Genomic DNA, 25915 nt, shown 5'->3' with positions numbered 1-25915 from the left:
CATCCGGGACATCCTGTCTCCCAGCCCGAATCCAAGCCAGCTCCCATCCCATCCCCTGACCGCCAGGCAGAGCTGCCCACCCTTTGTCAGAAGCTTCTAGCACGTAGCATCTCCCCTTGCACCTGGTCTCTGGAGCAGCAGCCTGTGTGCCGGGGGCTCCTGGCCAGCACGCGGCCCCTTCTCATGTGTCCCCTCAAGCTGGCACTAGGCTGGGTGACTGGTGGCACATGGTATGGAAGGGCAGGAGGGAGGTGGGAGCTTGAGCGTTAAGTACTTCGTGGAGGGCCTGAGGGAGCCAGCCGGAGGAGACTGGGACCAGAACCCCGAGTCCTGGAGGCAGAAGGGCCAGGGTCTGAGCCCGGACTCCACCACGTACGTGCTGTGGGATGTTGGGAAAGTTACTCCCTATCTCTGAGCCCTTGGCTTCCCCATCTGTAAAAGGGACTCCTGAGGCCTATAGATCTGATGCCTGACAGGTGCCTGGGGCGTACGTAGTGGGAGCTGGGTAAGCATCCTGTCTTCCCCTCCTCTCCCTCCTCCCGCCAGGATGTCCTGACTGGGATGGCCCTCAGCGCAAACCCACTGCCCCGACTCCCCTCCCGTGAGCTCAGAGGCTGAGTTGTTGTGATAAACAGCATCACCAAACCCACAGGCTGGGTAGGAACCCCCCCCCAGCCAGCAGTACCCACAACTTTCCCTTTTCCACTGAGCTTCACCCCCACGCCCCCACAGGACAGCCCCCTGAATTAATATCAGTGACTTCTGACACATACATTCCCCGGGACACCTTTGCTGTCCATTCCCCACCCCCATGGCGAACACACGCAGAGAGGCCAGTCCTGGGCAGAGTAACGGTGGGGCCCGTGGCTCTGTGGCCACGCAGGGAACCGGATGAACGGGGGGCATGGCAGGCAGGTGAGCGTGCGCTCCTGTGCCCCAGGTCTGGTGTGCCTTGTCAACTGCGCCATCGGCCTGGTGTTCACCACGGAGGCTGGCAACTACTGGTTTGACATCTTCAACGACTACGCCGCCACACTGCCCCTGCTGCTCATCGTCCTGGTGGAGATCATCGCCGTGTGTTACGTGTTCGGGCTCAGGAGGTGAGGAGGCCCTGCCCCCGACGCTTTTACACGGGAGGGGTCCACACTGCAATTTGGGAGGCGCCGCTCAGATGCGAGCCAACTAGAAGGGTGAGGCAAGTTGTGCCCCCGTCCAGTCTTGTCCCATCCTCCACATTGGCTTGGAGGGGGCTGGGGGGGCAGAGCACCAGCCATGACATTCTAGAAACCAGACTCCTCGAGCCACATTTCCCACTGTGTCCCCAGAAGCACTGGGGTCCCGTGCCACGCTGAGGGACTTCCATGATCTAATGCTTTCAAGACATAACGAGTTAAACAGTAAAAATCTCTTTCCTCTGGGACTTCTGTAGCCTAGAAGACAACTGTGAATCTCAAAGAGGGGGTATACGTTGTAGCATTGCCAAAACTGTTTTGGTCAGGAAGCCTTTTTTTTTTTTTTTAAGCCTCCCTCCCATTTGCCACCTACTGGGGACATTTGAGTTAGAGTGACCCACTCTCCCTGTTTTCCCAGGGTCGGGGGCTTTCCTGGGATGTGGGACCGTTCAGGGCTGACACTGGGGAAGTCCTGGGGAGATTGGGACAAGCTGGTCACCTAGGAAATGCCAGTCTAGAGGGAGAAACAGATTGGTCACCTGAGAGGGTAGGTGTTTCCCAGGAAGGGGGGAGGTTGAGGAAAGAGGAACAGAGCCCAGGCCCCACTGGGGGTGCTGGAGAGAAGGCACAGGTCCATGCAAACGGGTGGTGCTAAGTGATGAGGCTGGAGGGAGGGAGAAACAAAAGGTGTCTCCTGGAGTTTTTAAGTGGCAGGATCCGGGAATGACCAGCGGAGGGAGACAGCGCCATCTAGTGAGCAGTTGGCACCAGTGCCGTGTCACCTTTTTTCCTTCAGCCTGCTAGCTCTCCCCGTATTTCCCTATCCGGGGGGTGGGGGGTGGAGTGTAAAGGGACAAAAAGAACCCTGACTCTTTATGCCACGTGTGATCTTGAAAACCCTAAGTATTCCCTTCGTGGCCTGGAGCCCGTGGGGGTAGATGGCGGTATGCGGGGGTGCGTGGGAACGGAGGACAGGTCACAGGCCCCAGTACGGCAGGTGGCTGCGGTTGCAGCTGGTGACAGTCTCACAACCTCCGCAGCCCCGCCCCTCTTCATGGCTACTTCTCCACCGTGGGTGCAGCTTCAAGGCCCTGGATGGGAGACAGACCAAGGCAGGCCTGGGTATGCCACTAGCTGGATGCCCTCAGGCAGGTGACCTCACAGCCCAGGCCTTGGTGCCCGCTGCTGTTAAATGGGGGTGATGGCTGGGTCAGCATTTCCCAAAGTGCTGAAGATACTTTCCATACTTCCTTAAGTCTGCATTAGAAAACATGATTAGCTTATCCTACCCAGCAGAGAATCAATGCTGTTGTGCTATTGCTAAATTTAGGGAAGGGACTGTTTACAGGGGGAGAAAGACAGACATGATGTGCAGACATGATCGGAATCCCAGCGGTGGGCTGCGGGCAGCCACCTTCGGGGGGCACTGCCCTGGCCTCTCTCTACGCCCACTCCGCGGGTCTCGGCCAAAGTGCTGCCTTCCCAGGTTGGGCTCTCCCTCTGTCCCAGAAAACCCGCTGCAGCTCCCAGGTACAAAAGAGATTCCTCTCTTAGGGCATTTTTGTGGGCAGTCGAGTCGCTGATACCAGGACAGGAGGGTGGGGGCAGAACTGCCCCTCAGGGTCCCTGAGTGGTGAGGACTGGCTTGATAAATGGCCCACCAGGCTGCTGGCTTCTGCTATCTCTGGGGGCCGCTCCCTGGTCTACACCAGCAGCCCTCATCAGGGCACTGGGAAGGTAACCAGAGTTGCCTGCTCTGCTCCCCCGCTCTGTGGTGGCCCTACCCCTCCCTCCCCTCCCCCCCAGCACCCCCTCTCTCCAGGTGGTCTCAGAAAGGCACCCTGGAGAGACTGTGCTCAGAACAGAATCTTCCTAAACAAATAGGGATGTGAACCCTGGAGCCCCCTCGCCCCGACAGCACGGATAATCTGGACTTTCTCCCCATTTCCCCAATAGATTTGAAAGTGACCTCAAGGCCATGACCGGCCGCACCCTGAACTGGTACTGGAAGGCCATGTGGGCCGGCGTGAGCCCACTGCTCATCATCAGCCTCTTTGTCTTCTACCTGAGTGACTACATCCTCACAGGGACCCTGCAGTATCAAGCCTGGGACGCCTCCCAGGTACCCGTCTCGGCCCCCCCCCTCCGGGCTCACTCTCAAGCACTGGCTTTACGTTTTCTGACAAAGACCCACTTCCACAGTCTGGCAGGTTATTTGTCACGACACAGAGACACCACCCAGGTATTTAACAGCAGACCTGGGCTTTGAGTTTTGCAATGTGAGCTCCAGGAAAGAGTAAGATTCCTTCCAGAACTTCCCAGCGCACCTTTCCTGGTGGCTGGGAGAAAGCCCCCTGCAAAGGCGCTGGTTCCTGCCCCCCAGGCAGCGCCCATCTCCTCCGCCGCAGGCCCCCTGACCTCTGTCCACTTCGCCTCCTGGGGAAAGGCAGAGCCAGCCTCTGCGGCATAGTCCCTGAGCCCCGGCAGGCGCCTGAGGCGACCTGGCTTGGCACTTGAGTTGCCGGATCCCGGGAGGGTCTGGCTCGGGGTGTGTGTGGCTGGGACACAACAGGCTCACCGAGGGCACAGGCAGCTGCTGTGTCAGTACTTTAACAACCAGGGCGGCTGTATCAATGCACTTGGCCCGAGGGCCAGTCCTGCTGCCCTTCCATACAGACACGGTCTCATGGAGAACGTTTATGCCTCGAGGAAAGGAATCCTGCAGGCCCGTCGGCACTGGCTTCCTACAGGTAGAAGACCCTGTCCCTTAGCACTTGGCGTGCACGGGGGGCTTCGAAGGACGCCGCTCCACGCGAGCAGGTGACTGATGGCGGCTGCAAGGTGCCCCTGCAGCAGGACGGCCAGGGTGTCTTCTCCAACCCAGAGAAGACTGACGCTTTCGTAAAAAGCAGCAGCACTGAATCACTTGAAAAGTGGGAATATATATAGAAAAATATATATAGAATATATATAGAAAATTTCTTCTATTCAACAGCTACACGATGAAGCGGTCAAATTGCTAAGACAGCTTCTAAACGCTTCCCCCGATTTCTGTACTAGTCAGAACGGAACAACAACAACAAAAAGTCCTAGGACGAGAAGCGGGAAGTCAGTGGGCTGCTTCCCGCACCGCCCTCTGAGCGGCGTTTTGGTTTACAAGCCGCAAACATCTGCTCTCTCAGACAGTGCTGTTCTGTGGCTCCCCCGTGGAAAGGTGGTGGTTACTGGCTTTCTGGCCTCATGTCTCATCAGCTCTAATGCATCTGCATTCAGGGAAACATCCGCCAACTAAACCCAGACATCTATCAAGGCTTCTCCCAAGCCTAGGGCTGTGCAGCTTAAGATGGCGGCCAACTACCACATGTGGCTATTAATATTTCAACTCATTAAAATTTCATACAACGTAAAATTCAGTTCTTCATGCCCACTGGCCACCTTTCAAGGGCTTGGCAGCCACCTGTGTCTGCTGGCTGCCATGTTGGACAGCACTCCTATGGAACTTTCTATCATCAAAAAGGTCCTGTTGGACAGCACCCAGCTAAGGTTAGCCCCCTACCTTTAGGTGCCCCAAATGGCACCTTGAAGGGAAGGCCCTTGATGATTCTTGTGGTTGCTCCTTATGGATAGCTCCAAATAGTGGCTGTAAGCACGCTGTTGAAGTTTGTGGAAGAGAAGGAAGACAAGGGCAGTTAGTCTACCCAGCATGCTTGCTAGTGAGCAACAGAGCCAGGTGGCCCCAGATGTAAGGATGCCCAGCCCCACCCACTCTGCACCAAACCGGGCTCTTCCCACTGACCCTCGACTTCTCCTTTCAGGGTCAGCTTGTGACCAAGGATTACCCCCTCTACGCACTGGCCGTCATCGGGCTGCTAGTGGCCGCCTCCACCATGTGCATCCCACTGGTGGCCCTGGGGACCTTCATTGTGCGCTGCCTCAAGAGGGGAGACACGGCCCCCATGGCCTGAGGACTGGGCTTCTCAGAGACTGCGGTTGACCGCTCACTGTTCTGCGGCTGTATTTACAGGTGGACTCTCCTTGGCTGCCTTTAAATATATTTACTCCAGAAATACTCAGCCTGTCATCTTCCTGAGTCCATCAAGAAGAATCAGGAGGGTGTGGAGGAAGAAGGCTCCCTCAGGAGGCCCCACACCCCACCCTCGGAGCGGCCCCTACTCCCCTGTGCCTGCCCCCGAGGTCTTACCGCGCTGCCTCTTGATGCCAAAGATGTGGGCTTCTCAAGGCCAGTCTTGAAGACCGTTGCTTTCTCGATTCTAGGGAAGTCCCAGAATTCAGGCACAGTGTGAGCTGAAATTTGACTATAATTTTTATGGAATAAAATTTAAGCAATTTTTTCCCCCTAAAGAAATCCCAACATATTAGAGGGCAATTGTTTTTATATTAGTGTGAAGAGAGGTTTTTTTTAAGTGCCCTGAGAGGAGGGAGCTGAAGGTCACTGCTGCAAAATCAGTTCTCTTTTTTCAGCCAGACTGAATCTGCAAAGACTGTGTTCTTCATTAAGTGGACTGGCTGGCCACAAAGAAGGGTGGCCTTTGCGGTCACTCCTGTGACCTGAGGCCTCTCACATCACAGCGGGTCCAGGACCCATCACCCCAACCGCAGTAATGATACCCGAAGCCCAGGGCATGATTCCGTGAGCAGCCCGTGTGGCCGGCCCAGTGCCTTAGGCGGTAGAAGAGGTGCCAGAGCAACTCTGAGCGTGAAAGTCAACCTAACTTTCCCACAGATGATGATGTATTTGGACATGGTGGCCAACTCTTTACAGGAAAGACGGCGTCACTTAAAATCAATTTTAAAATATTTGTACAGTTCTTTTTTAAGTTTATCCATTCATTGGGAGAGAGAGAATCCCAAGCAGCTCCACACAGTCAGAGCCTGATGTGGGGCTTGAACCCATGGAACCATGGGATCCTGACCTGAGCCAAAACCAAGAGTCAGATGCTTAACCAACTGAGCCCCCCAGGCGCCCCTGTTCCTAAGTTTTCTAAAATGTATATATAACTCAAACAGAGCACCTTGTAACTGAAGACGCCGTATTTATGATACTGCGTTATCTACCGTGCCAGTGTCTCCTGTCTTTTTTTTTTTACAGCCATCGGCAAGTCAAGGTTATCCCTGAGGGGAGAGGGACCCTCCAAACCTCTGTGCTTCACGGACATACAGAATTCAGAAAAGTTTTTTTGGGTAGGTTTGTACAAACATCTAAGACACTGAAACACTCACCTGGGACATCGGCTGGAGTTTTCTTTTACTTCTTTTATCATGCTATAAATGCCAAATAACAAAAACAGGCATCTGAAAGGTCTATCTTTCACAAGCCATTTGTCAATACTTCCCATGCATAACTGATGGCCAGGTATGAAGAGATCACCACTTGCCTTTAAAATGCATGCACCGGCACTTACCAGGCACTCCGTCTTCAGACTTCTCGCCAGAGGGTCTCGTGTTGAAAAACTTTAGACATCAAGGCTTGAAGAGCAGGCACACTCAGTGACACACACACAGTTCTGTCCCCGAATCCTTATGGAGCGGGACCGCCCTTAGCGCTTAGTCCCGGTCTTACATCACGGCCGCCCTTCCTGGGGTCCGTCACCAGCAGGGTGTCTCAGCCCTGATGCGAGGTATCCTCAGAACCGTGGGGACACACGTCCTAAATCATTCCTTTATTCTGGGTTTCCATACCTCCCCGCCCATCCGAACCACCTGCGAGCATGTAAAACTCCCAACGTCCACCTGGGCCACCCCTGGAGGACCAGGGCTCCGTAATGTGTCATATGTATAGGAATATTTACATCAACAGTGACCTTTAGGGGCGCCTGGGTGGCTCAGTCGGTTAAGTCTCCGACTTCGGCTCAGGTCATGATCTCACAGTTTTGAGCTCCGCGTCGGGCTTTGTGCTGACAGCTCAGAGCCTGGAGCCTCCTCAGATTCTGTGTCTTTCTGTCTGTCCCTCTCCTGCTCATACTCTTGTCTCTGTGTCTCTCAACAATAAATAAATGTTAAAAAAAATTTTTTAAGTGACCTTTAAACGTTTGAAAGCATTTTTGAGCACTTTCAATTGTACGGAAAAGCCACTTCTACAGAGTAATTCTTGCGCATGGAAGTGGGATAGATGAAGTCACCTGTTCTAGAATAATGTGCTCCAGGTGAAAATGCCTCAGATTTCTGGGCAGGTCTAGTCTGGTTTCTATGAACTCCACGATGGGCAGAGCATCCTCACTAACCCTCCTGACCCAGGAGAAGTCCTGTCTCAAACACTCTGTTGACTGTTTTCTTGGTGCTGCACAAAACTGCCCATGTGACCTCTGTTCGCCTTCCTCCAATAGGCTGCAGAGAGAGAGGGATGCACCTCCTGGCCACTTAACAGTCCCCATGATGTCATGGCTGGATCGCAGACTCCAGAGAGTTTTCTATTCACGCTGGAGACATAATGGCCCCTGACTTAGCTCTGAGAAACCAGAGAGGGAAATACTTGGGTGTTCAACAATTGTTGTCACAGGTAAAACCTTTGACAAGTGTATCTGTAGGTTTTTGTCATGTACTGGCTGCAGTTTTGAGCCCTCTCAACAGATTTTCCCTCATTATATAAATAGATGAGCTAATTATAAAAACATGGCAAATAAAAGCGAGTCCACCCAGCTCGTTTCTAGCACCTTCCCCACGTTTCCCTCCTCAGCCAGCCAGAGAAACCACACAGGTACACCGTGTAAAGACCCTCATGTGAGATGATGCTGAGAGTCCATAAGAAAGATCAGAAACGGGGCGCCTGGGGGGCTCAGTCAGTTAAGTGTCTGACCCTTGGTTTCGGCTCAGGTCATGATCTCCCAGTTTGTGAGTTCGAGCTCCACACTGGGCTCTTTGCTGACAGTGTGGAACCTGCTTGAGATTCTCTCTCTCTCTCCCTCTGCCCCTCCCCTGCTCTCTCTCTCTCAAAAAATAAACTATAAAAAATTTTTTTGAAAAAGGTTTAATTTGATGGATTTAAAACAGGTTATGAGCTCTTGAGAACTGGTGCGGAACTGCCCCTGTGAAGGGCATCCTGGGCAGCCTGCCTGTTTCAGGGTCTCACTTTGGCTGAGGCCACGAGGGACCACAGCAGTAGCCTGAGCGCGCCCTCGCTGCGGTCCTGGGGGCTGGGGGAAGGGGGGCGGATGCAAACTACTGTGTTAGATTTTTGTATGAGTTACTTTACATAGAAAAGTTTGTGGTTGCTGTCCTACTTTATTGACAGAAAAGCTGGGGCAGAGAATTAACTGCCCCCATTAGGTTCTACTCAGTATTAGTTGGGGGAAGGAAAAAAAAAGGAACAGATCTAAACATCTACTTGTAAGGCAAAAACATCATTGATGAATAGGAAATTCTTTATCTGTTTTGAGAGAATGCACGCACACCCGTGAGTGGGGGAGGGGCAGAGAGAGGATCCCAAGCAAGGTCCATCCACACTGTCTGCCCAGAGCCCAACGTGGGGCTCAATCCTGTGACCATGAGATCATGACCTGAGCCGAAATTGAGAGCTGACACCTAATTGACTGAGCCGCCCAGGCGCCTCGACAAATAAATTCTTAACCAGGATGTCCTGACCAGCCTCTGACATGAGGATCACTTCTATCACCCACTTGCACAGCATCAGCCTTTATTGAGATCACCAACTGGTGTGTTACAAGCTGGTCCCAGGGCAGGTGCTGGGGACAGTGCTGAATGGGACAGACACGGTCCCTGGACTTTATGGCCCGTACATTCGGCACAGGGGGTGGGCAGGGGAAGAGTCACAGTGAAGGTAACAAACAAGATGATTACAGACGATGACCGTTTCCAAGAAGCCAACACATGGGTCCAATGATGGTGTGAGAGGGACAGCACTTCAGGCAGGTGGCTGAGGAGCTTTGTGGACGGAACATCTGTCCAAGTGGAGGCAACAGCACGCACAAAGGCCCGGAGGTGAGAAGGGGCAGGAAGGAGGCCTGTGGCTGTGATGGGGAGAGTGATCGGGGGTGGGAGTGAGCAGGGTCGGGTCAGTAAGGCCTTGCAGGCCAGGCAAGGAGCTTAGACTGTCTTCAAAGAGCACCAGATCCCCACGGAGGGGTTAACACGGGGGCCCTGCCCTGCGGGAGCTGCCGGAAAAGATGTATGTATGTAGCACATCAAACCAACAAGGAACTACTCTCTAGAATATAACGAACACCAGCACATCAGTAAGGACAGACAATCTAACAGCAGCCGGCGAAGGACCCCGACAAGGTGCGGAACAGGAACACGGAGGACCAAACAAAGAATCATGGAAAGATGTTCTGTCTCACCGGTGATCAGAGAGATGTCACAATGAGACACCATTTCCTACCCGGCGGACTCAAGTCAGGAAGTCCGGCTTCCCAGGAGTAACGGGGAGCCACTAGGCCTGTAAATGGCACAGCCAGTTCAGAGAACAACTCCATGTTACCTTGTACTCTCACCCGGGGCAGGCGCCAAGGCGACACACTCTCCCGCGTGAGCCAGGGGGTGTGGGGAATGCGCGGAGCCGTACCAGCGGCAGGGGCTAAGGGGATAACACCAGCAAACCACCAAAATGCCCATCAGCATCAGGCTGGACAAAACGTGGACTGTGATCTAGAAATCCCACTGGGATTCATTTGTTTTCAACACACCAATGGGAAGGGGTGACGGCTGTGAGCACCGGCACGGAGGAGTCCTAGGAACAGGATGCGGAGTTCGATCGAGGGCAGGCCACCAGGCGCACACGGGATGACGCAGCTTTACAGACTTGAGATGCAAGCGAAAGCAAACAGCGCGCCTCCTTAGGGACGCACGGGCGGAGCTGCGGATGCATGGGTGAGGGGGAGCGGAGGTGCGAAGGAAGACGAGTGAGGCTGGTGGTGAGCTCTCTGGGAGGACGCAGGGGTGGGCCCCAGGCAGGATGCGGGGTCCCCTTCTCCCCCATTCTGTCACAGGAGGAGAGCAAGGAAACTTGGCTCTGAACTTGGAGGCTCTAAACTTACACACAGCAAGGTGCCTTTCCCGAAGGAAACGGAGAGAGAAGGCAGCCGCGAGCTGCGGGGAACAGGGCAGCTGCTGGGGACAGCGAGATCCTTGCACCCTCCTCCCTCTACCCCCCTCCTGCTTCCACTTCCTCTCTCTCTCCTCTCCCCTCCTCCCAGGTGAGAGCCGGCCCTCGACTCGGTACCACACAACTGCCGAGTGGAGCAGAGATGAGGGATACCTACCAGGTCCTGCCCAAACTGCAGGGTTTGTGAGCAAAACCCATGTCACCCTTGTCCTGTGCCACTCTGGGCGCTTGTCTGCTATGCAGGATTCGTAAACCAGAATCCCTGGGTCCCAGCACAGGCGCCACTGCCTGCAGGTGGCCTCCTGACTCTCCCTGGCACTAAGTCAGAGTCTCGCCTCTGGATTTTCTCCCCTCGCTGGCTGCGGTAGCCGACCTCCACGATGGCGCCAGAGACGCCCACCTCCTGGGACTCCTGCCTCCGTGCAATCCCCCCCCTCCCCTCGAGTGCGCTGGAGCCGCCGACTTATTTCCAACACAGAAAATACAGCAGATGCCACGGGATGACAGGCCGGAGAGGCAGCTACGAAAGGCTGGCACTTTCATCTTGCTGGCTTTGAGGAGCCCGGCCGCCACGCTGGAGAGCCTCACGAGGCAAGGAACAAACCTATCATAACTCATCTGTATCAGGATGCCTTCTTCTACATCGGGACTTCTGGATGATAAAACCCCAAGACCTATAACCCTTCAGCTCAGGTCATGATCTCACAGCTCGTGAGTTCAAGCCCTGTGTCAGGCCCTATGCTGACAGCTTGGAGCCCGGAGCCTGCTTTGGATTCTGTTTCCCTCTCTCTCTCAAAAATAAACAAATGTAAAAAAAAAAAAGAAAAAAAAAAGCCATTAAGCCACTTCCCTGAACATCACCCCTATGTACACACCCTGCATCTTTCCTGCCCTCTTATCCAGACCTTGCATTTGGCACACCTCCAATTCCAATCCTGATACCAAAAGTAAACCCCATTCCATCAGGATTGAGGAATCCGCATCCTGTAACTTTGGGGGCTGTCTGCACCTTTCCCCACCCCACCTGTGGTCCCTGAATCCTGAATGGGACAAGGCTTGTCATTCTGTAGCTACAAATAAGACAGCACAGATTCCCTGGGGAACGCACTGCTAAATCTCTCTCATACTAAAGTACAGTGGGACAATCAAACATTTCTTCATCCCATGGAAGGAAGGAGCTAGAGATTACCAGGAACAAAACACCAATTAGGGTATCAGGGAAGGACAGAAGGTCACAGTGAGTGGGTGGGAGAGAATCCTTAAAAACCCCTTTACGGGAAGCCGTGGGGGCAGCTGTCTTCACCCTACATGCGGGGAAGGAACTGTGAGAGCCCATGCAGAGAGCCAATACCAGGGACGGTCTGGCACAGTCCGAGGCGGCACTGCTCGGCTCAGAGGGGGACAGTGTACCCCACACACCATCCCCAGGACTTCTACCTTGCTCCTCACATGTGCGAGGGCCTCCCAGGCACCGAGGTGTTTCCCGCCTTGTTCTGACACATTCCCAGCCTGAGAGACCACTTTCTAAGAAGCAGCACAGTCCCACTTCCCAGCTGAGGCCTGTATCATTTTGAAAAACAAACCACAACTCAGAGGGGGTTTGGGGCAGGGGACATCTTTTTACAGACATCATGCTTTACTAAGTATTTCCCTGCTTTTTTTTTTTTTTAACTTTTATTCATTTTTGAGAGAGGCAGAGTGTAAGCAGGGGAGGGGCAGAGAGAGAGTAAGACAGAGAAACCGAAACAGGCTCTAGACTCTAGAGCTGCCAGCACAGAGCCCGACTCAGGGCTCAAACTCACAAGCCACAAGATCACAACCTGAGCCCAAAGCAGACGCTCAACTGACTGAACCAACCAGATGGCCCGATGTTTCCCTGGTTTTATCTGTAACAACAACAAAAAAAATAATTGTGCGGATGAACACAATTTCTCAAGTGATAACTGAAAAGTGGGATTTCAGAGGCTATTAATTCTCTTGCTCACTTACATCGTCCCCATTTTCTGCACAGCCTAAGCACACACTGCTTCGCACGAGGTTTAAAAGTCTACAGTTGGGGGGGCGCCTGGGGTGGCTTAGTCGGTTAAGCGTCCGACTTTCGCTTAGGTCATGATCTCGCAGTTGGTGGGTTCAAGCCCTGCGTCGGGCTCTGTGCTGTCTGCCAGCTCAGAGCCTGGAGCCTGTTTCAGTCTGTGACTCCCTCTCTCTCTGACCCTCCCCTGCTCACGCTGTCTCTCTCTCTCTCTCTCCTGGAAATAAAACATTTAAAAAAAAAATTATAAAATAAATAAATAAATAAATAAAAGTCTACAGTAAAAAAGAACATACCTTTCAAGACCAAGCATGGGAACGATACCAACAGCAGTTAGAAAAGAATAGGACATTTATTTCCATGTAGGGATGTACAGTACAAGAATTTAGAAATAAAATCACCGCAGGGTTCTGGAATGCAGACGCCTTCAGATGAGACACACCGGTGTCCGTCCGTCCGTCCACGCTGGCGGCTCTCAGTTGGTCTCAGCTGTGGCTGTGGCAGGGAGATCTTCCCGTGAAGCGGCCGGTAGCACTCGAGTCATACAGTACAGTAGACACGAACCAAGGTCCAAACACTTCATCTTTGGAACAAAGTATGCTTATGTACATGTTAAGAATAGTAGTTCTAATAATTACTTAGCTTACTGTGAGTTTTAGGGACTGATTTTTAAGCTACAGAGGGTGTCCAGCTATTATCTTTTAGAGTTTCTAGAAGCAACATCTCTTATTAATGTTTATAAAAGATAATGTTGGGGGGAAAAAAAAAGTCCTGTTGAAACAAAGGCGCTTTGAAAAGACGTTTAAGGACAACGTAAGGTATCACACTGAAATAAACTGTACATATTTTCAAGCACAACATAAATCTTGCAGCCGTATTTAATTGAACTGTCTTAAAACAGTGGGGATTATACTACCCTATGACTCTTCTAATATTTAAACCTCATAATTACAGTTTGAATATGCAGTCCAACTTATGATTAGAAATATGCACAGCTTCTAAAGCAGATTTCTCAGGTTTGTTTTTGCACATAAATTAACATTGAAGTTGGTCCTTGATCTGGAGAACGCGAACCTAACGACCCGGAGCAGACACTGCAGGCGCACCTGGGCAGCTAACAAACCTTTACGGGTGGAGAGCGCAGACGGCGCCGTGCGCGGGAAGCGGCTGTGGGCCTCCAAGGCCAACACCAAGTCCAGCGCGCGGGCCTCGCGGAGGCCTGCGTGTCTCACTGCACGACCCCCAGAGAAACAGCATCCCCGGGGTGGACCGGCGGGCCAGTCGCAGGGTGTCCTCTGCACGGGGGGCACATGCTTACAGCAGAGGCGGCTTTGGGCCTTTAGCATAAGACACAGGCTTTACATTCTTTGATTTCACTTATACCTTTAACAAAAGATAAAGTATCATCCAAACTTCTTCTTCATACTCAATTCGAGCTGAACTCAGAAGACGGCCCAACGGAAACTTCAGAAGAACACTAGACCTGACCCCGCCCTACGAGGAATAAGGTCTCAGGCCGGCCGTCAAACCACTCGACGTCCGTGAAAGACACACTCTGTCTAAATAGTCGAGTTAGCGGATTCTTCAACTTTTAAGAACGTCCACAGATGGGTACGGAAGTCCGCTTGCTAACAGTGACGGCCTCTACAATGACCATAAGGAAACTGAGCTAGAAAAATAATTTTACCATTTTAAATAACGAAAGACGCTAGATTTCTTAAATATATTACTTATCCTGTAAAAGTTGATCAAATCGACAAGAAGTAGATTCCTTCCATTCGGGGAGCTGAATTCAGGTTACCCTTTAATTACGGAAGAGTTTCAAAATTATAAACAGTCCCAGTAGTGAAGAAGCCATCGAGGCAGGAGCGTCAGGCTGATTCTAGGTCACCCCCCCCAACCCTGCCCCCCAAACGGAGCACAAGGTGTGCTTCTGGAGAGAGGCTTTAAAAGGACCTCGGGCTGATGTGGAAAGCGGGTCAGTAAAGACTCCAATTCTGCGTGATGGAATCTTCCAAGCTGAGCCGCTTTCCACAGACACAAATTCAGTCCATCTTTTCTTTCTGGACCAATCTGGGAGCATCGACAAAATCTTTGCCATTATAAAGAATAATAAAAAATGTTCCAATGCTTGCGACTCCCCAGAAGAGCACATAGGCCAGTGTTTCTGTCCAAGTGTCACCTGTCAATATAAACAGAGAGCTGATAAATAAAGGGCCGTGTTACTGATCCTAGATCTAGTTTCAGCTGTTTAAACGATAAAAGTTTAGTCTCAACAACATTAAAGTTTACGAGCACAAAATACAGGAAGCTCTGAACTAAGGTCTGAATCGGTAGTTCTTGAACTCGGGCTGGCATCAAAGTCCCGGCCGGGACTCCGTAAGGCATCAGCCACTGGGCCCAACCCCAGTGATTCTGACTCAGCAGGTCTGGGCTGGGGCCCAAGAATCTGCATTTCTAACCAGTTCCCAGATAACACTGATGCCACTGGCCAGGGGGCCACACCTTGAGAAGCAGCTGACTAAACCATTCCACGTTACATCATGCAGGGAATTATTACTTTTAGATGATATACTTTCACATTACAAGAAGTCATTTCTAATACGTTTGCTACAATCAAAACACCTGCACAAAAAAAATAACTTCACAAAACAAACATGCTTCAGGAAACTTAGGTATCAAAGCATATAAAGCAACATATTTTAAGGTAACATATTTTGAGGATGCATTTCACACAATTCTCCTGATACACGTTGTTTGCAAGCGTCCCTGGTTCACGACGGTTGGCAGCAGCGGGAAAAGATCTACTCTGTTCTACAGCTTGAGGAGCTGAACCTAGTGCTATTTCTCCCCTGCAACAGGACTGGCCACGCCTGTGGGTAACGGGGAGATGCGCCTGCAGGGCTGCAGACGCACCCTCAGGTGGGGAGACACACACAGAGGCCAAGAGACAGGGAGGAGGCACGGGCTCCTGGGAAGCTGTCGGAGATCACGCTGCGCTATTTCCCATTCTCTGAAAACCCAAAGTGTGGGCTAGAAACCAGATGCCCCATGCTCACGCTCACGATTTTATGGCAATGAACTGCTGTGAGATGGTGCCGTCCATAGAGGCAGTCTCCTTTTACTCAAAAATACATCCAAATTGACATAACTGCTACTTTTTACACCTTTTGAGTTTTAACATTCTTCTAGGACAAACAAGAAAGGCAGTTCCTCCCAAGCCCAACTTGGGACATTCCCCAAAGGCACGGTCTGTTTGTTCAGGCCGAGCTCCGGCTCTGCAGGGAGTCAGGGGAACACCGAACAGGCCACAGTAACAAAACTAATTCAGCGGTGGACTGACGGGCTCCCAGGAAAAGGCCTCCACTAGGCAGCGCTTTAAACAAGTCAGTGGAGGGAGTGAAGGGCGTGGAAAGCAGGTGCTGGCTGCCCCATCCTTGTCCTTCCTGCCCCCACAGTGGACACAGGACCCAAGTGGTGCCACACATACTTCCTGCGTTCGAGAGCCCACGACCTGTCCTCATGCTGTGGGCTAAGGATGGTTTCTACATTTTCAAAGAGCTCAAAGCACGCTGCGCCGCAGAGGCCGCACATAGTCCGGGAAGTCTAAGCTATTACCTCGCTCTGTACCGAAACCATCCACTAAGATACCCGTCGGCACTAGATAACAACAGGGGCCCCCCTCCCCCATGTTGTGACCGTCTGCAGTGCATGACATCGAGGGGATTACAGGGGCCACGCCAACAAGAATGTGAGCGCGTGCGTGTGCATGGAAGGGGGGAGTGGTTAAGGGTCCTCGGCTCACAAACTTTTGCTGAGGGCTTACCAGATCTCAGACACAGGAGAGAAAGACACACAAGTACAGAAACTGTGATAAAGAGAAATAGCCTCTGGGGATGCCAGGGACACCGGAGAGGTGCACCGCCCCCGAGAGAAAGAGATCGGGTGCTTCTGAGGTCAAAGGAGAAAGTGCCATGAGAGGCACACGGTGCGGCGGCAGTGAGGGGGGGGACGTCCAGGCGGTGTCCTGACCAGGTGGCCCGCAGAGCCAGACAGAGGGGGAGGGCAGAAGGGCACCTGCCTCCTGAGCGCCTAAGGCCGCCCCGCAAAGCACACTGCGACCCAGTCACAGCCTCCGGCTCCCACAGCACTGCGCTGTACTCTACGGAGACTTCAGTCCCAAATGCTTATTAGCTTAGTAACACAGGAGATGTTAAGAGAGAAAACCGGTAAAGATGTCATGCACAAGTTCTTGTGCAACTCTGCTCTCCGTCTGCTAAAATTTAACGATAGGTAGTGTATTTATCTATTTTTTTCTAATGTTTGTTTATTTTTGAGAGACAGAGACAGACTGAGCATGAGTCGGGGAGGGGCAGCGAGAAGGGAGACACAGAATCTGAAACAAGCTCCAGACTCCAAGCTGTCAGCAGAGCCCGATACGGGGCTTGAACCCACAAACTGAGATCATGACCTGAGCCAAAGTCGGACTCTCAACCAACTGAGCCCCCCAGGCACCCCAGTGTATTAATCTATTAATAACATTTGTTTAATAATAGGTAGTTGTTTAAATAAACTATATACCCATAAATGGATTTCTTTCTCTTCCTTTCTTCCTCCCTCCCTCTCATTTTAATTTTACAGAGTGTGAGTGGGGGAGGGACAGGAAGGAAGAGAGGGAAAAGGAAGAGAGAATCTTATGCATACTCTGCTCCCAGTGTTGAGCCCAACATGGGACTCTATCCCACCATCCTGGAATTATTACCTGAGCTGATATCAAGAGTCGAACACTCAACTGGCTAAGCCACCTAGGAGCCCTTGTAAATGGATTTTAATGCAACCATTAAAAATAAAGAGCATAGGGAAATGTTTACATTGCTCAATTTAAAAAACCAGATTACAAAAATGTGTAATATCTCACTTGTGAAAAAAATCACATAGTTATAAAGATTAAAACATCCGGGACGCCTGGGTGGCTCAGTCAGTTAAGCATCCGACTTTGGCTCAGATCGTGCTGACAGCTTGGAGTTGGGAGCCTGCTTCAGATTCTGTGTCTCCCTCTCTCTCTGCCCCTTCCCCGATTACACTCTGTCTCTCCCAAAAATAAACATTAAAAAAGTTTTTTAAACATCAAAATGTTAAGAGTAGTTAGCTCATCTCTAGAACTCAGGATGATTTTTTTTTTCTTTCTTGCCTAACTGTATTTTCTATAATTACTACGTATTACTTTAGGGGCTCCTGGGTGGCTCCATTGGTTGAGCGTCCGACTTTGGCTCAGGTCACGATCTCATGGTTCATGGGTTCGAGCCCCACGTCAGGCTCTGGGCTGACAGCTAGCTTGGAGCCTGCAGCCTGCTTTGGATTCTGTGTCTCCCTCTCTCTCTGCCCCTCCCCTGCTCATGCTCTGTCTGTCTCTCTCAAAAACAAACAAACATAAAAAAATAATAATAATTACTATGTACTACTTTGGTAATAAGAAAAAAATTTTAGGGGTGTCTAGGTGGCTCAATCAGTTAAACATCCAACTCTGAATTTCCGCTCAGGTCATGATCTCACGCTTTGGGGGTTTGAGCCACGTGTCGGCCTGTGCTGACAGTGTGGAGCTCGCGGGATTCTCTCTCCCTCTCTCTGCCCCTCCCCGGGTCGAGCGTACACGTGTGCACGTGCGTGTACGCCCTCTTTCTCAAAATAAACTTGGGAAAAAAGTATTTTAAAATCTTAAATAAACAACACTAATTATCAGTAAGCGTGAGCATGTATTTGCACGTATTTTTCCTCCCGTCACACGTAAGGACCAGTCACTGTGCTCACTGAATCCAACAGGGAACATCAAGGGCCGAGCAGACTCCTAATCTCAAGATGCTAAGATACGAGGAAGTCCCACGTTCTCAGAAATTAACGCAAAACGTGAAATGTGAGCAGACTCACCAGCCATCAGCAAACAAATGATGCACATCGAGAAGGCCACAACCATGATGATGGGTAGCTGGAAAGGCAAACAGAGAAACGATCAGCTGAGAATCCTACTCAATGGCTGCGACCTCAGCTGTGCGCTCTTGGCGTGAAAAAGACTCTCCTGCAACCCAACACAATCCATCTTTTTCCAGCAAAACATCATTATTGAGGCGGTTCAATCACAACTGCCCACAACTGCAGACTGGTCAGGTCACAGGAGCTGAAGCAGCATGGCCTTGGCCCACACAAGGGAGGGAGGCGCAGGCCCCTCTGCCTGCTGGAGGAGACCCCAGGGAGGCTCCAGCCACATCTGCTAAGCGGAGGAGTCCCAGAGCGGACAAGAGTCAGAAACGTACCCTGCCTTCCATACTGCGGGTGCACCTCCTGCAGCCCCTCAATGTGAAGGGAGTGGAATTTTCCTGAAACGAGAGACCCCGCCCCACCCTCCCTCTGGCTCATGTGCTCTCAGGAAGAGAGTCGAGTGCGCAGGAACACAAGCACCCGAAGTCACTGGACTCCCCTCCCTCGTCTTCTCCTCAGGGAGACTGAGTGTGTACGGTCCCTTCAGGACAACACATAAGGTTAAAAACTGGGGGGTGGGGAGGGTGCCACCAGCTCTACCTGCAGACACAGTGCTTTTACAAACGAGAAGAACAGAAAGGTTTCTTACAGCCAGGAATTTCAAGTCCCGTGCGACACTTAAAGGACTATGAGATTCCAGTTCATCCACTGAGTAGTTCCCGAGAAACAAGTCTATGGAATCCTGGAACAGAAGAAAGAAGATTAAGGACCCCACTCGGAGGCAGTCACAGGACTCGGGAACAGCACAGAGACGCGGCCACCGCGTGGCCAACGATGAGCAGCACGCACAGACTCACCTGCCTAAACCCGTCGGAGAAGTTGTTTTTGTAATAGCGTATAAGCGAGTTCCAGCCGTCCATGAGCAGCCCCAGCTGAGTCCTCTTCCCAGTTCTGGTCAAAAGAGGTGAATCTCAAGTTACAGATTTGTATATGAAATTCTTCCACAGTTTTATACCTGGTGAGTATGTGGTATGGACCTAAAGTGAATTACAGAGATTTTAAAACTCGTCCTGGAGAGGCGCTGGTGGCTCAGTCGGTTAATTATCCGACTTGTGATTTCAGCTCAGGTCACGACCTCACGGTTCAGGAGATCAAGCCCCATGTCAGGCTCTGTGCTGACGGCCCAGAGCCCAGAGCCTGCTTGGGATTCTGTGTCTCCCTCTCTCTCTGCCACTCCCCGGCTCACGCTCTCTCTCTTTCAAAATAAACATTAAAGGGGCACCTGGGTGGCTCAGTCAGTTAAGCGTCAGACTTTGGCTCAGTTCATGATCTCGCGGTCCATGGGTTTGAGCCCCACATTGGGCTCTGTACTGACAGCTCAGAGCCTGGAGCCTGTTTCAGATTCTGTCTCCCTCTCTCTGCCCCTCCCCAGCTTGTGCTCTGTCTCTGTCTCAAAAATAAACAAACAACAAAAAATTAAAGAAGAAAGGAAGGAAGGAAGGAAGGAGACGAGAGGCCCAGATGCAGTGGTCAGAACAGCAGAGACTAGGGATCTTCCTCTGTTCCAAGAATCCGTGTGGCAGAGAAACAAAGTTCCCAGGTCTTCTCGTGGGCAGTGTGTCGGCATCACTGGCCACTCCCCTGCGGCACAGAACCCAGGCCCCGCCCACACCCATGCATCACACCACCCTGACCCGGCAGCACCGCAGGGTGTGGGAAGGGCTGAGGGGCTGCATTCGCTCCCCGCGCAGCAAGACCGCCAGGGAGGCCAGGAAGCCACTGGCACCAGGCCCCCCACCCCACTGCCCCAGCAAGCCTCACTGGACGGCTGCGAACCGAGGCCCAGGCGCTGGGGTTTGGCCGCTGTGACCCTAACGTGCGCAGACGCGAGCTAGAAAGCACGCCTTGCCTGGTAAAGTCTGTCTTCAGGGCGCCAGTGCCCGCGTACTGCTTGGCACACGCATTCGCGTTGTCAGCCCAGGCTGTGAAAACAAGGGAAAGTCAACTGACAATGATGAATGTGACAGCCGGAGTCTCTAAATCCAAACCATTAATTTATTTCACAATTTAAGTAACTTTGCCTCCTTTAAAAAGACTACATACCATTTTTGTAAATCTTCTCAAAATCATGCTGCTCTTCAAGCTTCTGTCCCACATGCAAAACTCCCAGTCTCTGGAATAAGAAGCACACCCTGGTCAAGTGTAAGGGTTCCAGCACACGTGGCCCGGGAAGAAGAGTAGATAGTCCCAGCTGGTGGCTCGAGGCTCCCGGCTGCAGGCGGGAATGCCGTCCTTGCACATGGGGAGTGGGGGTGCCCCTGTTCCCCATGGCCTCCCCCTACCCGCATCCCAGGCCAGGCTGCAGAGCCTCCGAGGGCTCCCTGTCCTGCGGCCCCACCTCTCCCCAAGCGCCAGGCCCCGAGGGAGAAGATGGGCAGAGGGAAAGGGGCAGAGGGAGGGAAGGCAGTGGCAGCATCCCGGCCATCACCTCCTCCTTCCCCACCGACCCCAACCTCCCCCTGCCTGCACCCCCAGCCTCCCCACTGTTCCCATTACCCACTGTCTTTCCTTTCCTCCCCTACAGACTCTGAGGATCTCAGAGGACCCCCCTCTGGGGTCACTGTCCACAGATTAGGGACCCCGAGCCCTGGTCTTTGTCTTGGACTTCAGCCCTCTCGGAACCCCCACCTTCACTGTTCACCTGAGACCACACCCCAGAATGGCTTTCCCACCTGCCCTCCATGACCTTTAGCTGGTGGGGGCCAGGGTGGGGGGATGCCAGAAGTCCCCACCACAGCGGAACTGATGCGGAAATGACTCCTGGAAATGTGGCTAGGTTGTACAGCACTCACTCAGCATGTGAAATAGTTAAGTACAGATTACAGAACCTAAATAGGTTTTGTTTATCGGACTTGGAAACAACCATTGTTACTATTGTTTTCCTTTCTTTCTTTTTTTTTTTTGCTACTATTGTTTCTATTAAAAAATACACCCTGAAGTAGATTCTTGAGATTGACCAGGACAAGGTACCATACAAGCTAGAGCTAGAGCACGTTCCAACAGGGAAACCGCTCCTTTGGCCTGTGCTACCTACGAGGAGTCAATTCATTTTAAATTTCACAATTCATTCTACTTCTGCAATTCCTGGTATCATAAAATTACCATAAATGAAGCTGAATTGTCATAAACAAAGGAAACCAATCAGCACGCATTCTGTTTGCCCCTCATAATAAATGCCAATGTTACCTGGAGAGCTGGGCTCCAGTAACAAAAGAGATGCAAGTGCAAACACTAGAAGCACTGCTCCGTACTATTAAAATGGAAAACAAAGTTTTGAGTAGAAACGTCTAGGGCTGGCAGGAGTTCAATGAACTCGATTCACTAATCACGGTGTTGGTGTAAACTGCCAGGAGCCTCTTGGAAGGCATATTCTCTTTAACGCAGTAAATTCTACTTCTAGGAATTTTCCCAAAGGGAAGAACTCAAGCTAATAATAACACATGCAGACATATCCTCGGCAATGTTACTTCTAAGCCAAAAATGCAGCAGTTTAATAAGTGCAACTCCTAAACCCTCTGGCTACGCATCACGCTGGGGGACGGGGAAAAATTAACAACTGTGTAGAGGGGCGCCGGGCGGGCTCAGCTGGTGGAGCCTGCGACTCTTGATCTCAAGGCTGTGGGCTCAAGCCCCACATTGGGTGTAGAGCTTACTTAAAAATAAAATCTTTAAAAAACAAAAACAACCCCCCCGCCTGACACTGTGTACACATACACCAACCACAGGTATGGAAATGTGCACGCCCACGGGTGGAAAGGCGCAAAAACAAAAAAGGTGGCTTAGGGTGGGAAGCAAGGTGAATATTTTCTGGTATTTGTTTTGGCTTGTAACGTTTTCCGTTCATGTTTTTAAAGATGTGGCTTCTCTACCGTGGGCCGTGCTGCTGGCCCAGGAGGAGGGAAGAGGCTCTGCACCTGGAGCTGGGCCTGCAGCGAGCGGCGGGCCAGCAGGCTCTGGATCACGTTGGTCCTGTCCAGGCAGTCCATGCAGTTGCTGCGGAACACGCCCTCCTGGCTCGCCACCACCATGCCGGCAGAGTCCACTAGAAAATAACTATAACACATTCGTATAAACACCCTCATAGCAAAGGCAGTCCGACACGCGGGCGACCCGCCGCTGATGGCACGGTTCTGGTCCCCAACACGGGGGAGACTGGCAGGCAGATTACAAGTTCAGGTGGGCAATGTGTGGCCCAGGGATATTTGCTTAGAACAGAGGCAGGCCCTGTCCAAGCGCGCACTGGGCACCGGGGGCCAGCTCCCGAGGGATGAACAAGCAGGGGGGCGGAGGGGCGACCCCGAGGCGGGAGCAGGCCCCCTCCGGCACAGCCGTCCATCTGTGTCCTGCAGACCAGATTTCTCGTCTGAAGCACGGTCCCTACACTCTCTGTGTCAGATTTCCCCGAGCTGTTTTTTAAAACTGAACACACTTGGCCTTGAGATGAATTCAAGTCAGAATCTATCAAGCAAAGGCTGGAAACTGTGCATTAAGAACACTGGGTTAATATACGGGAAAGCACAAAGTTTATAAAGTTCAATAAGGTATTACTTGAAATTGAGGTTCCCTTTCTCCCCTTCACCACCCAGATGTCCACACCGGCCAATCGTGGTTCTCAGTTCCTGCGTCTCGTTCCTTCCCTGGACAACTCGCAGTGCAGCAGGGAAGGGCGCGGCCTCTGGCAGGGAGCCCCTAGCGCTACCCAGGCCACTCACTGGCTGTGTCACTGCAAGTCACTGCCCTGATCTCTCAGAACCGAAGTTCTCACCCACAAGGTGGAGGGGATGGCACCCTGTCCCACTGCTCTAAGGCCCAACGGTAAAGGGGCATGATGCATGCGGTGATGGATGGAGCACGTGAGACAAAGCATAACATACAATGACCACCATGAGATAATTTCACTGCAATTACTCCCCCAAATTGACATGGAGCAGGGAAACACAACAGATTTACCACAGGCCAAATAAAAAGTATGAGCTTGAAAATAAGGGCCTAAAAGAATGTGTTTAAGCTAAACATCTACAGGAGATTCACGCAGAATTGGTGAAGACCGTTTGGAGCTGGTGTATGTAGGTAGGTGTGCGTGAGTGCACGCGGGTGCTGGCACCCGGTTAGCCCTTACAAAATACGTACTAGGTGTTTTATAAGTATCGTTTCTTACACTACACGCTAGTGGGTCGCCCCTCGGCCCCACTTGTTCGTCCCTCGGGAGCTGGCCTCCGGTGGCCAGTGCACGCATGGACAGGGGCTGGCTCTGTTCTGGGGAGGTATTATCCTCTGCACTTTGCAGAGCACTGCCTTGCCCCTGCGTCACATGGCTAAGAAGAAACAAGGATTTCAAAAGGAGGTAGGTCATAACCCAAGGCCCCAATTCTTTCTACTTTCCCAAAAGTCCTTGGGGAGAGTGTCCAGAGAGGCCATGTGCAGGTCACTGGGGAAAGCCCTACTGTCCCTTAGAACCCAGAGGACAGTGATGCTTTCTCACACTCTTGCAGAGCAGCGATTAATGGGGGGAGCCAAGGAGCCACCTCCTCCGACAGCGTCCTAGGTCCAGCCAGTGTCACTGCCGCCCAATAAGGACGTACATCAACTCCCCTTCACTAGCTGCTCGTGATAAAACTCCATACAAAAAGAGCGATTTAACTAACCGTCGCTAATTAATATGCATAAAGAACACTTTTAAAAATGGAGAAATGCCCACAGGACAAGTGTTACTGTGCTCCTGTGGAGCGGAAATGAGAAAGTGCATGTGGGCTGCAGGGTCAGAACTACGCCCAGGTGGACAAGGTGACAGAACGGTTTACAGCTTCCCTCCTCTGGCTTCAGAATCGGTGAAGACTGACCTATGCAGAGAGGACAGGAAACCCGCGAGCCACCGCGGGAGAGGACATGGCAAACACGCACGGGAAGTACCGTGAAGTCACTGGGACCCTCTGAACCGTTAGCCGTACTCTCAAGACTGTGTCAGGGAATCACTGCACGGCAGTGAGAACACACGTGCCCAGAGCGATTCAGTGCAGCACATCTTTTGTGGGGGGAAAAGGAAACACGTCAGATGCCCAACATGAAAAAGAACACTGAACTGAGCCTATAGTGACCCGGTGGAGTACAGAAAAGCCATAAACCCCATCACTACCGACACTAGGCGGGATGACGCAACAGCAAAGCATCTGTGAGAGGGTGCTCAGTCAACAGCGAGAAACAGAAGAGGAGCGCGCTGGCCCCGATGATACAAAGCTTTCTGTAAACATGCGGACACGGATTCGTAAGAATGTGAGAATACCTGGCCTTGGGGTGTTTTCAAGAACCTAAACATATTTTTAAGTCTCAAAGACTCGTCTTTCCAATAAAAAAGACTAAAAATAATAGTCCAAACAAGCACGGTGAACCCAAGGTGCTGTGCTGGTAAGTCTGGCAGACGACGCCTGACAACCTATCTTCACCTACGCGTGGCCCTCTTCCCTGGGCCTCCGCAGGGAGGTGATAACGGCTTACCTTAATTCATCCTGCATTTCTGCTACCTGGTCCATCAGAATACTCAGTCGATCCCATCTCATGTTTTTACATTCTTTATGGAAGTCGAAAGCAATGTATCTGCCAAAAGAAAAGATATGCAGGAACTGAGCAAAGGAGTCGTTTTCCTTCCGCCGCTACTTTGTTCATAAGCTGACTCTCCTGAGTGGAAACGGCACTTCTCCTTCACCGTGGGTTTACACACCCACACACCCCTTCACATGTTCTTCTAGGGCCTTCCAACAGGAGTTGAGAAGGAGCCCGGCAAAGGCAGAAGTGAGCTCAGGCACAGCATCGGGTAGACAGTATAAAATAGCCATGTCCAAATGAGTACTGAGTCCCGGTGTATATTTTTTCTCTTTTATTCTCTACCCCGATGTACAAAGAATAGGGTCCCTTTTTATTTTTTTTCAAACAGGTTAAAATGTTCAAAATGGTCCATCCAGCTCAGTTCAGTCCAAGGAGGATTAGATGGGAGTGTCAGACTTGCCCTAGGGGCTGTGAGAAGAACAGAGGCAGCACGGTCCCCACTCTGGTTAGTTTCGGCCCATCGCTTTCTTTAACAAATCAAACCATTTGCCTCCTTTGTCAGTATTTATACATCTTACATAGATGTGGGGGAGAGAACCTTCTGTCAAGGTGTAATGGGGTTGTTTTTGGTTCTCTGATATTTAATGCGTATAATTCTTAAGGTCAGAACACCTCTGACGGTGAAGGTGTCCTACCACAAGTTGGAAAATGTTGCCAACTGAGAGGGAAAAATCATGAACCAGTTCCTGAAAGTCAAGGGAGTCAGGAATCAAGTAAAGCCATAAAGCAGGAGGCCTGGAAAGGCATCGTGCTCTGGTCCCCAGGGTCAAATTCAGACGAGACATTCATTCCCGTGTGACTCCCCTGGGTCCCAACAGGCAGAAGGAGCATCAGTGGAGCGTGGGCTTCTCTGCACATTTCGGAGGGCTCCTACCTCGGGGGGTGGGGGGAGGTTCCCTACCACTTCAGTGGTTCTCTCACTGATGAGGAGAGAATGGCACCCTTAGAAATCAGTACAGTAACAGGGGCCAGCTGACCGAGAGGCCACACTCTGTGGAG

At 51.7% G+C, this 25915-nt stretch overlaps 2 protein-coding genes across 5 annotated transcripts in view; one reads left to right on the top strand and one right to left on the bottom strand.

The window, feature by feature from the left end:
• The window catches only part of SLC6A20 (solute carrier family 6 member 20), a 36782-nt gene extending 29571 nt beyond the window's left edge, over positions 1–7211 (top strand). For all 4 annotated transcript variants that reach the window (XM_077777102.1, XM_077777106.1, XM_077777105.1 and 1 more), the window contains 3 exons: positions 941–1100; positions 3129–3294; positions 4988–7211. In XM_077777102.1, the coding sequence (XP_077633228.1) occupies positions 941–1100; positions 3129–3294; positions 4988–5137 (476 nt within the window). In that variant the 3' untranslated portion in view covers positions 5138–7211. The remainder of the gene's footprint in view (positions 1–940; positions 1101–3128; positions 3295–4987) is intronic.
• Positions 7212–12616: 5405 nt separating this feature from the next.
• The window catches only part of SACM1L (SAC1 like phosphatidylinositide phosphatase), a 57860-nt gene continuing 44561 nt past the window's right edge, over positions 12617–25915 (bottom strand). The window contains exons 13-20 of the mRNA XM_077777378.1: positions 24809–24907; positions 22231–22369; positions 20360–20429; positions 20166–20238; positions 19114–19207; positions 18906–18998; positions 18209–18266; positions 12617–14465 (exon numbers count right to left, since the gene is read on the bottom strand). Of these exons, the coding sequence (XP_077633504.1) occupies positions 14329–14465; positions 18209–18266; positions 18906–18998; positions 19114–19207; positions 20166–20238; positions 20360–20429; positions 22231–22369; positions 24809–24907 (763 nt within the window). The 3' untranslated portion in view covers positions 12617–14328. The remainder of the gene's footprint in view (positions 14466–18208; positions 18267–18905; positions 18999–19113; positions 19208–20165; positions 20239–20359; positions 20430–22230; positions 22370–24808; positions 24908–25915) is intronic.

Source organism: Crocuta crocuta, unplaced genomic scaffold (genome assembly GCF_008692635.1).
Source record: "Crocuta crocuta isolate KB4526 unplaced genomic scaffold, BGI_CrCroc_1.0 scaffold77, whole genome shotgun sequence".
NCBI classification, from domain to species: domain Eukaryota; kingdom Metazoa; phylum Chordata; class Mammalia; order Carnivora; family Hyaenidae; genus Crocuta; species Crocuta crocuta.
The sequence above is the reverse complement of the archived record's forward strand: the minus strand, read 5'-3'. Positions and strand labels throughout refer to the sequence as shown.